This window comes from Salvelinus fontinalis, chromosome 15 (assembly GCF_029448725.1).
Source record: "Salvelinus fontinalis isolate EN_2023a chromosome 15, ASM2944872v1, whole genome shotgun sequence".
NCBI classification, from domain to species: Eukaryota; Metazoa; Chordata; class Actinopteri; order Salmoniformes; family Salmonidae; genus Salvelinus; species Salvelinus fontinalis.
Genome location: NC_074679.1, coordinates 4,349,675 through 4,362,018, shown reverse-complemented (window position 1 = coordinate 4,362,018; position 12,344 = coordinate 4,349,675). Strand labels below are relative to the sequence as shown.

The 12,344-nt window shown below is 42.8% G+C and overlaps 1 protein-coding gene across 1 annotated transcript in view; it reads left to right on the top strand.

Annotated features, from left to right (window-relative positions):
• The first annotated feature begins 5,147 nt into the window (after positions 1-5,147).
• map3k9 (mitogen-activated protein kinase kinase kinase 9) overlaps positions 5,148-12,344 on the top strand; it is a 76,473-nt gene continuing 69,276 nt past the window's right edge. The window contains exon 1 of the mRNA XM_055862471.1: positions 5,148-6,284. Within this exon, the coding sequence (XP_055718446.1) occupies positions 5,852-6,284 (433 nt within the window). The 5' untranslated portion in view covers positions 5,148-5,851. The remainder of the gene's footprint in view (positions 6,285-12,344) is intronic.

Genomic DNA, 12,344 nt, shown 5'->3' with positions numbered 1-12,344 from the left:
TATAATGTTAATATGTCTACCATGACTATAATGTTAATATGTCTACCATGACTACCATGACTATAATGTTAATATGTCTACCATGACTATACTGTTAATATGTCTACCATGTCTATACTGTTAATATGTCTACCATGACTATACTGTTAATATGTCTACCATGACTATAATGTTAATATGTCTACCATGACTATAATGTTAATATGTCTACCATGTCTACCATGACTATAATGTTAATATGTCTACCATGACTATACTGTTAATATGTCTACCATGTCTACCATGACTATACTGTTAATATGTCTACCATGACTACCATGACTATACTGTTAATATGTCTACCATGACTATACTGTTAATATGTCTACCATGACTATAATGTTAATATGTCTACCATGACTATAATGTTAATATGTCTACCATGACTACCATGACTATAATGTTAATATGTCTACCATGACTACCATGACTATAATGTTAATATGTCTACCATGACTATAATGTTAATATGTCTACCATGACGATACTGTTAATATGTCTACCATGTCTACCATGACTATACTGTTAATATGTCTACCATGACGATACTGTTAATGTGTATACCATGTCTACCATGACTATAATGTTAATATGTCTACCATGACTATACTGTTAATATGTCTACCATGACTATACTGTTAATATGTCTACCATGACTATAATGTTAATATGTCTACCATGACTATAATGTTAATATGTCTACCATGACTATACTGTTAATATGTCTACCATGTCTACCATGACTATAATGTTAATATGTCTACCATGTCTACCATGACTATACTGTTAGTATGTCTACCATGACTACCATGTCTGTAATGTTAATATGTCTACCATGTCTATAATGTTAATATGTCTACCATGACTATACTGTTAATATGTCTACCATGACTATAATATAAATATGTCTACCATGTCTATAATGTTAATATGTCTACCATGACTATACTGTTAATATGTCTACCATGACTACCATGACTATAATGTTAATATGACTACCATGACTATAATGTTAATATGTCTACCATGACTATAATGTAAATATGTCTACCATGTCTATAATGTTAATATGTCTACCATGACGATACTGTTAATATGTCTACCATGACTATACTGTTAATATGTCTACCATGTCTACCATGACTATAATGTTAATATGTCTACCATGACTACCATGACTATAATGTTAATATGTCTACCATGACTACCATGACTATAATGTTAATATGTCTACCATGACTATAATGTTAATATGTCTACCATGACTATACTGTTAATATGTCTACCATGACTATAATGTTAATATGTCTACCATGACTACCATGACTATAATGTTAATATGTCTACCATGACTACCATGACTATAATGTGAATATGTCTACCATGACTATACTGTTAATATGTCTACCATGTCTACCATGACTATAATGTTAATATGTCTACCATGACTATAATGTTAATATGTCTACCATGACTCTACTGTTAATATGTCTACCATGACTATAATGTTAATATGTCTACCATGACTATACTGGAAATATGTCTACCATGACTATAATGTTAATATGTCTACCATGACTGTAATGTTAATATGTCTACCATGACTATAATGTTAATATGTCTACCATGACTCTACTGTTAATATGTCTACCATGACTATAATGTTAATATGTCTACCATGACTGTAATGTTAATATGTCTACCATGACTATAATGTTAATATGTCTACCATGACTCTACTGTTAATATGTCTACCATGACTATAATGTTAATATGTCTACCATGACTATAATGTTAATATGTCTACCATGACTATACTGTTAATATGTCTACCATGACTACCATGACTATACTGTTAATATGTCTACCATGACTATAATGTTAATATGTCTACCATGACTATAATGTTAATATGTCTACCATGACGATACTGTTAATATGTCTACCATGTCTACCATGACTATACTGTTAATATGTCTACCATGACTATACTGTTAATATGTCTACCATGTCTATAATGTTAAGATGTCTACCATGACGATAATGTTAAGATGTCTAGTGGTGTAAGAGGCTTGGTTGATGACTGTAAAGTTAAACTGACTGGTGTGAGAGGCTTGGTTGATATTCACTCTGATGCCTTTTTGACACTTTGGTTCACACAGACTTGACCTGACCTTGTATCCATGGAAATTATGGCAGAATCTCAAGGCATTTCAACGTTTAAAATGTCAATGAGGATTGATGTGAACGTCTATGTGAGCTGTCCGGAGCGTCCTATTGGCCGTGTCTTATCACAACATAGGTGTCATGACCAAACTGGACGGAATTCAATCAAAGCTGCTATACAGGTTGAACAGTTAACAGAGATCCTCTGTCTGTAAGATAGAGGAGACATGTACATCACACATGGCACCCTATTCCCTATATAGTGCACTACTAAATGAATATACAGTAGGGTCCTGGTCAAAAGCAGTGCACTATATAGGAAATATGGTGCCATTTGGTACCTGTCAGTGTGTTTTGTCCACGGTTATAGTGTGCCTACCAATCAACCCATGGTACCAGAACATCTTTCAGGATTGATTGAATTACAGTTAAGAAGTTCACAACAACACAACACACACCTTACTATCTCCTCATAATGTCACAACACACACCCTGCTATCTCCTCATAATGTCACAACAACACACCTTACTATCTCCTCATAATGTCACAACACACACCCTGCTATCTCCTCATAATGTCACAACACACACCCTGCTATCTCCTCATAATGTCACAACACACACCCTGCTATCTCCTCATAATGTCACAACACACACCCTGCTATCTCCTCATAATGTCACAACACACACCCTGCTATCTCCTCATAATGTCACAACAACACACACCCTACTATCTCCTCATAATGTCACAACAACACACACCCTACTATCTCCTCATAATATCACAACACCACAACACACACCCTGCTATCTCCTCATAATGTCACAACACCACAACACACACCCTGCTATCTCCTCATAATGTCACAACAACACACACCCTGCTATCTCCTCATAATGTCACAACACCACAACACACACCCTGCTATCTCCTCATAATATCACAACACCACAACACACACCCTGCTATCTCCTCATAATGTCACAACAACACACACCCTACTATCTCCTCATAATGTCACAACACCACAACACACACCCTGCTATCTCCTCATAGTGTCACAACAACACACACCCTGCTATCTCCTCATAATGTCACAACAACACACACCCTGCTATCTCCTCATAATGTCACAACAACACACACCCTGCTATCTCCTCATAATGTCACAACAACACACACCCTGCTATCTCCTCATAATGTCACAACAACAGAACACACACCCTGCTATCTCCTCATAATGTCACAACAACACACACCCTGCTATCTCCTCATAATGTCACAACAACACACCCTGCTATCTCCTCATAATGTCACAACAACACAACACACACCCTGCTATCTCCTCATAATGTCACAACAACACACACCCTGCTATCTCCTCATAATGTCACAACAACACACACCCTGCTATCTCCTCATAATGTCACAACGACACACACCCTGCTATCTCCTCATAATGTCACAACAACACACACCCTGCTATCTCCTCATAATGTCACAACAACACACACCCTGCTATCTCCTCATAATGTCACAACACACACCCTGCTATCTCCTCATAATGTCACAACAACACACACCCTGCTATCTCCTCATAATGGCACAACAACACAACACACACCCTGCTATCTCCTCATAATGTCACAACACCACAACACACACCCTGCTATCTCCTCATAATGTCACAACAACACAACACACACCCTGCTATCTCCTCATAATGTCACAACAACACACACCCTGCTATCTCCTCATAATGTCACAACAACACAACACACACCCTGCTATCTCCTCATAATGTCACAACAACACACACCCTGCTATCTCCTCATAATGTCACAACAACACACACCCTGCTATCTCCTCATAATGTCACAACACACACCCTGCTATCTCCTCATAATGTCACAACAACACACACCCTGCTATCTCCTCATAATGTCACAACAACACACACCCTGCTATCTCCTCATAATGTCACAACACACACCCTGCTATCTCCTCATAATGTCACAACAACACACACCCTGCTATCTCCTCATAATGTCACAACACACACCCTGCTATCTCCTCATAATGTCACAACACACACCCTGCTATCTCCTCATAATGGCACAACAACACAACACACACCCTGCTATCTCCTCATAATGTCACAACACCACCACACACACCCTGCTATCTCCTCATAATGTCACAACACCACAACACACACCCTGCTATCTCCTCATAATGTCACCACAACACACACCCTGCTATCTCCTCATAATGTCACAACACCACCACACACACCCTGCTAGCTCCTCATAATGTCACTTATATTTCAAATAGTTGGATTGTTCATTTTTGGTTGTTGGTTTATTTTTAATTTCTCACTATGAAATGTCAGTTTTTTTATTTCAGGGAATTATGCATGAAATTAACCTTAACTTATTTTATTAATTTATGCCCCAAAAAAATGTATTTTAGATTGTTTTGATTTTGGTTAACATCATAATAAAGGAGACAGAAGAATCCTTGTTTGGATCTATGGTGCATATTTTTTTACATGGAAGATCTATTGGAAATTATGTTGGCCTACACTGTAGCACCAAAAAATTATCTACAAATTACTTTCTATGCATTTGAAAATTGTACATTAAGGGGGGGGGGGGGGGTAATGAGACCCAATAAGCATGCATGGCAGAGAAGGCTCATCGATCTACATATTGCATTCTCAATAACTAGCCTACTCATTATGACGTGTAGATCAGCGACCGAGCAGAGTTGATGCTTCCCCCGTCCCCGTCCCCGTCCCCGTAGCCCCCCGTCCCCTTCCCCGTAGCCCCCCGTCCCCGTCCCCGTAGCCCCCACCCGTCCCCGTCCCCGTCCCTACAGCACGGCACACCAGCTCAACACAAGTGCTGCCTGGCGTCTTCTCTCATTGAGACGCAGCCAGCAGGCTGGGTGGGTGCAGCTGAAGCCGCTACCCCATCGTTCTGTTGAAGACGTTGCTGTCCATGGTGCTGAATGTGTTACAGTTGCTGTTTATATTGTAGCGGGTTTTGCTTTGTTTGCCTTGTTGTAAACCCTGTTCATATTGCCACTGTACGGTAAGGCGTTTTCACAAACATATTTATATTACGGTTGTCACACACACACAACCTGAAGCTATGGGATCAAGGTAAACACGTGATTGATGCAGACGTGCGCCAATCATATCGTAGGAGACAGGAGGCATGATTCGTCTGTTGGCACATTTGGCTGGCTGGGAATATAGAAGAGAGAGGGTGGTTTACAGCGCATGCACACGGCAAAGGGGAGAATTATTAACGACGGAAAGTGGAAGTGGGAAAGGAGGAACATATTGGTCATTTCCTAAATGGGAATTGTGATTCTTGATTTAGTCCTGCAGGTAGCTAGGTACCACTACAGATATGAATGAACGCTGCAACAACCAGAGTGAGTCTGTTTTCAGCAGCAGCAGCGACGTTTCACCGGGATTAGCCCACTAGGCTGCTTAGCTCTCACGGTGGCCGGGGTGGCTTTGTACCCACGGTGCTGCGACCATCCCTCGTGTCCCGGTGCGTGCAGGTGTTGGCTACGAGCTCCGCAGACTGCACCCTGTAATCCAGGACCAGGTTGCCCCTATGGATCGCTTCAATGGATGCCTCCAAACCCGCTTTTGACAACAACCCGAGTCCCAGCGGAAGGTACGTCTCTTCTCCTCCAGATGGGGTGGAAACTGAAGCGTTTTGCTGGCCGGAGAATGACACTGTCGCCGGGACTGTCGGCGTTGATGCTCCGGCTAGCGGCCCAGGAGGACCGGACCTCTCAGGCTACTGGACCGCTGTGTTCGACTATGATGCTGGGGCGGAAGACGAGCTCAGCCTGCGGAAGGGCGACCTGGTGGAGGTGCTATCGAAGGATTCGCTAGTGTCCGGGGACGAGGGCTGGTGGACGGGGCTGATCGAGGATCGGGTTGGCATTTTCCCCAGTAATTATGTCAGTATTGGGAATGGAATCTCTGAGAAAATACGGGACAGAGACACGTCAGTGAAGAAGTACTCTGAATACGCCGTGCCTTCACTACACCGTGAGTATCATATTGTAGCAGCCCACCGTCTGCATACCAGAGGTTGTCGTTATCACTCATGTTCAATGTTACAATGTTTCATTGTCCTGCACATTTTTATCCCGGTTATCGGGTCACCCCGACACTCCGACTCTAGGTTTACTGCTATGTCATCTCGGTGCAATAGGCTACCACTGATAGCAATAGAGGTTACAATGTATCTACCGGGCAGTCTAGAATCTGTAGCTGCTAGACCGTCATAATGACTGGCATATTATATTCTCTGTCAAACAAGGCCTTGAGCCTGCCACCATAGGCTGTAGGTAACTATCAGTACAACACACCCCGCCTAGCACATCATATCAGGGCCGCTCGGCTCTTCCCTCTGGTACGTACCGCTATGCTGAGCTAGCTTAATATTGGACTAGAAGAGTCTAACGTTACTCCTTAGTCCAAGGAACGTACATGTTTTGTTTAATTAAAGGGCGAATTGTCTCTCGAAGCCAAAAAAACAGTCCTTAAAATCTTAAACGTGAATCGATTCTCAACTGCGGTGCGGTTCTAGAAACATAAATCCCTCTACTTTCATATCACCCCCCCCCCCCCCAAAAAAAAAACTCCACACACACAACTGCTAAATACACACTTACTGTACACTGTTTTACCTCTTTTTAACACAGTTGCAGCAGACCGTATTTTTCAGTGACAACATGTTTGTCGTGTGTCTTCCGTTTACAACACAGGTGTTCAGGAGCGTGTTACATCTCGGTAAACAAGAGTTGTAAGATGGAGATATGGCCTTTGGTAACCTTTAACCCTATTAAACTGGGTATCAAAATGTAACCTTTTATTTTTAAGAAAATTATTTCTCGACAATATAAAAGATAAGGTCCTTATGCTTCCAAAACCAGAACCGGAAAACGATGTGTGACCAAGCGTCACGGCTCTTAACAAAATGTATGTGTAATGTAATGAAACTGAGAGTCATGATCAAGGACTAATGCTGAGCGTGTACCAAGAATGGAATGCCCACTGTGTATGTTACACATGGTATATTTTAAACAGCCTCCAGTGAATATGATAAATAAATGAATAAATCACAGGCTAAATAAAACAGCTGTATCTATTGTTACTCTGTGGTCTGTCTCTTAGGTCTGAAGCTGGAGAAGTCACAGATGTTGGGGAATGTTCTGTGGTGGTTGTCACAGATGTTGGGGAATGTTCTGTGGTGGTTGTCACAGATGTTGGGGAATGTTCTGTGGTGGTTGTTACAGATGTTGGGGAATGTTCTGTGGTGGTTGTTACAGATGTTGGGGGAATGTTCTGTGGTGGTTGTCACAGATGTTGGGGGAATGTTCTGTGGTGGTTGTTACAGATGTTGGGGAATGTTCTGTGGTGGTTGTTACAGATGTTGGGGAATGTTCTGTGGTGGTTGTTACAGATGTTGGGGAATGTTCTGTGGTGGTTGTTACAGATGTTGGGGAATGTTCTGTGGTGGTTGTCACAGATGTTGGGGAATGTTCTGTGGTGGTTGTTACAGATGTTGGGGAATGTTCTGTGGTGGTTGTTACAGATGTTGGGGAATGTTCTGAGAGTGGTTGTTACAGATGTTGGGGAATGTTCCTCGGTGGTTGTTACAGATGTTGGGGAATGTTCTGTGGTGGTTGTTACAGATGTTGGGGAATGTTCTGTGGTGGTTGTTACAGATGTTGGGGAATGTTCTGTGGTGGTTGTTACAGATGTTGGGGAATGTTCTGTGGTGGTTGTTACAGATGTTGGGGAATGTTCTGTGGTGGTTGCTACAGATGTTGGGGGAATGTTCTGTGGTGGTTGTCACAGATGTTGGGGAATGTTCTGTGGTGGTTGTTACAGATGTTGGGGAATGTTCTGTGGTGGTTGTTACAGATGTTGGGGAATGTTCTGAGAGTGGTTGTTACAGATGTTGGGGAATGTTCCTCGGTGGTTGTTACAGATGTTGGGGAATGTTCTGTGGTGGTTGTTACAGATGTTGGGGAATGTTCTGAGAGTGGTTGTTACAGATGTTGGGGAATGTTCCTCGGTGGTTGTTACAGATGTTGGGGAATGTTCTGTGGTGGTTGTTACAGATGTTGGGGAAATGTTCTGTGGTGGTTGTTACAGATGTTGGGGAATGTTCTGTGGTGGTTGTTACAGATGTTGGGGAATGTTCTCAGAGTGGTTGTTACAGATGTTGGGGAATGTTCTGAGATGGTTGTTACAGATGTTGGGGAATGTTCTGAGGTGGTTGTTACAGATGTTGGGGGAATGTTCTGTGGTGGTTGTTACAGATGTTTGGGAATGTTCTGTGGTGGTTGTTACAGATGTTGGGGAATGTTCTGTGGTGGTTGTTACAGATGTTGGGGAATGTTCTGAGAGTGGTTGTTACAGATGTTGGGGAATGTTCCTCGGTGGTTGTTACAGATGTTGGGGAATGTTCTGTGGTGGTTGTTACAGATGTTGGGGAAATGTTCTGTGGTGGTTATTACAGATGTTGGGGAATGTTCTGTGGTGGTTGTTACAGATGTTGGGGAATGTTCTCAGAGTGGTTGTTACAGATGTTGGGGAATGTTCTGAGATGGTTGTTACAGATGTTGGGGAATGTTCTGAGGTGGTTGTTACAGATGTTGGGGGAATGTTCTGTGGTGGTTGTTACAGATGTTTGGGAATGTTCTGTGGTGGTTGTTACAGATGTTGGGGAATGTTCTGAGGTGGTTGTTACAGATGTTGGGGGAATGTTCTGTGGTGGTTGTTACAGATGTTGGGGAATGTTCTGTGGTGGTTGTTACAGATGTTGGGGAATGTTCTGAGGTGGTTGTTACAGATGTTGTGGAATGTTATGTGGTGGTTGTTACAGATGTTGGGGAATGTTCTGAGGTGGTTGTTACAGATGTTGGGGAATGTTCTGAGGTGGTTGTTACAGATGTTGGGGAATGTTCTGTGGTGGTTGTTACAGATGTTGGGGAATGTTCTGAGGTGGTTGTTACAGATGTTGGGGAATGTTCTGTGGTGGTTGTTACAGATGTTGTGGAATGTTCTGAGGTGGTTGTTACAGATGTTGTGGAATGTTATGTTGTGGTTGTTACAGATGTTGGGGAATGTTCCGCGGTGGTTGTTACAGATGTTGGGGAATGTTCTGTGGTGGTTGTTACAGATGTTGGGGAATGTTCTGTGGTGGTTGTCACAGATGTTGGGGAATGTTCTGTGGTGGTTGTTACAGATGTTGGGGAATGTTCTGTGGTGGTTGTTACAGATGTTGGGGAATGTTCTGAGAGTGGTTGTTACAGATGTTGGGGAATGTTCCTCGGTGGTTGTTACAGATGTTGGGGAATGTTCTGTGGTGGTTGTTACAGATGTTGGGGAATGTTCTGTGGTGGTTGTTACAGATGTTGGGGAATGTTCTGTGGTGGTAGTTACAGATGTTGGGGAATGTTCTGTGGTGGTTGTTACAGATGTTGGGGAATGTTCTGTGGTGGTTGCTACAGATGTTGGGGGAATGTTCTGTGGTGGTTGTCACAGATGTTGGGGAATGTTCTGTGGTGGTTGTTACAGATGTTGGGGAATGTTCTGTGGTGGTTGTTACAGATGTTGGGGAATGTTCTGAGAGTGGTTGTTACAGATGTTGGGGAATGTTCCTCGGTGGTTGTTACAGATGTTGGGGAATGTTCTGTGGTGGTTGTTACAGATGTTGGGGAATGTTCTGAGAGTGGTTGTTACAGATGTTGGGGAATGTTCCTCGGTGGTTGTTACAGATGTTGGGGAATGTTCTGTGGTGGTTGTTACAGATGTTGGGGAAATGTTCTGTGGTGGTTGTTACAGATGTTGGGGAATGTTCTGTGGTGGTTGTTACAGATGTTGGGGAATGTTCTCAGAGTGGTTGTTACAGATGTTGGGGAATGTTCTGAGATGGTTGTTACAGATGTTGGGGAATGTTCTGAGGTGGTTGTTACAGATGTTGGGGGAATGTTCTGTGGTGGTTGTTACAGATGTTTGGGAATGTTCTGTGGTGGTTGTTACAGATGTTGGGGAATGTTCTGTGGTGGTTGTTACAGATGTTGGGGAATGTTCTGAGAGTGGTTGTTACAGATGTTGGGGAATGTTCCTCGGTGGTTGTTACAGATGTTGGGGAATGTTCTGTGGTGGTTGTTACAGATGTTGGGGAAATGTTCTGTGGTGGTTATTACAGATGTTGGGGAATGTTCTGTGGTGGTTGTTACAGATGTTGGGGAATGTTCTCAGAGTGTTTGTTACAGATGTTGGGGAATGTTCTGAGATGGTTGTTACAGATGTTGGGGAATGTTCTGAGGTGGTTGTTACAGATGTTGGGGGAATGTTCTGTGGTGGTTGTTACAGATGTTTGGGAATGTTCTGTGGTGGTTGTTACAGATGTTGTGGAATGTTCTGAGGTGGTTGTTACAGATGTTGTGGAATGTTATGTTGTGGTTGTTACAGATGTTGGGGAATGTTCCGCGGTGGTTGTTACAGATGTTGGGGAATGTTCTGTGGTGGTTGTTACAGATGTTGGGGAATGTTCTGTGGTGGTTGTCACAGATGTTGGGGAATGTTCTGTGGTGGTTGTTACAGATGTTGGGGAATGTTCTGTGGTGGTTGTTACAGATGTTGGGGAATGTTCTGAGAGTGGTTGTTACAGATGTTGGGGAATGTTCCTCGGTGGTTGTTACAGATGTTGGGGAATGTTCTGTGGTGGTTGTTACAGATGTTGGGGAATGTTCTGTGGTGGTTGTTACAGATGTTGGGGAATGTTCTGTGGTGGTTGTTACAGATGTTGGGGAATGTTCTGTGGTGGTTGTTACAGATGTTGGGGAATGTTCTGTGGTGGTTGCTACAGATGTTGGGGGAATGTTCTGTGGTGGTTGTCACAGATGTTGGGGAATGTTCTGTGGTGGTTGTTACAGATGTTGGGGAATGTTCTGTGGTGGTTGTTACAGATGTTGGGGAATGTTCTGAGAGTGGTTGTTACAGATGTTGGGGAATGTTCCTCGGTGGTTGTTACAGATGTTGGGGAATGTTCTGTGGTGGTTGTTACAGATGTTGGGGAATGTTCTGAGAGTGGTTGTTACAGATGTTGGGGAATGTTCCTCGGTGGTTGTTACAGATGTTGGGGAATGTTCTGTGGTGGTTGTTACAGATGTTGGGGAAATGTTCTGTGGTGGTTGTTACAGATGTTGGGGAATGTTCTGTGGTGGTTGTTACAGATGTTGGGGAATGTTCTCAGAGTGGTTGTTACAGATGTTGGGGAATGTTCTGAGATGGTTGTTACAGATGTTGGGGAATGTTCTGAGGTGGTTGTTACAGATGTTGGGGGAATGTTCTGTGGTGGTTGTTACAGATGTTTGGGAATGTTCTGTGGTGGTTGTTACAGATGTTGGGGAATGTTCTGTGGTGGTTGTTACAGATGTTGGGGAATGTTCTGAGAGTGGTTGTTACAGATGTTGGGGAATGTTCCTCGGTGGTTGTTACAGATGTTGGGGAATGTTCTGTGGTGGTTGTTACAGATGTTGGGGAAATGTTCTGTGGTGGTTATTACAGATGTTGGGGAATGTTCTGTGGTGGTTGTTACAGATGTTGGGGAATGTTCTCAGAGTGGTTGTTACAGATGTTGGGGAATGTTCTGAGATGGTTGTTACAGATGTTGGGGAATGTTCTGAGGTGGTTGTTACAGATGTTGGGGGAATGTTCTGTGGTGGTTGTTACAGATGTTTGGGAATGTTCTGTGGTGGTTGTTACAGATGTTGGGGAATGTTCTGAGGTGGTTGTTACAGATGTTGGGGGAATGTTCTGTGGTGGTTGTTACAGATGTTGGGGAATGTTCTGTGGTGGTTGTTACAGATGTTGGGGAATGTTCTGAGGTGGTTGTTACAGATGTTGTGGAATGTTATGTGGTGGTTGTTACAGATGTTGGGGAATGTTCTGAGGTGGTTGTTACAGATGTTGGGGAATGTTCTGAGGTGGTTGTTACAGATGTTGGGGAATGTTCTGTGGTGGTTGTTACAGATGTTGGGGAATGTTCTGAGGTGGTTGTTACAGATGTTGGGGAATGTTCTG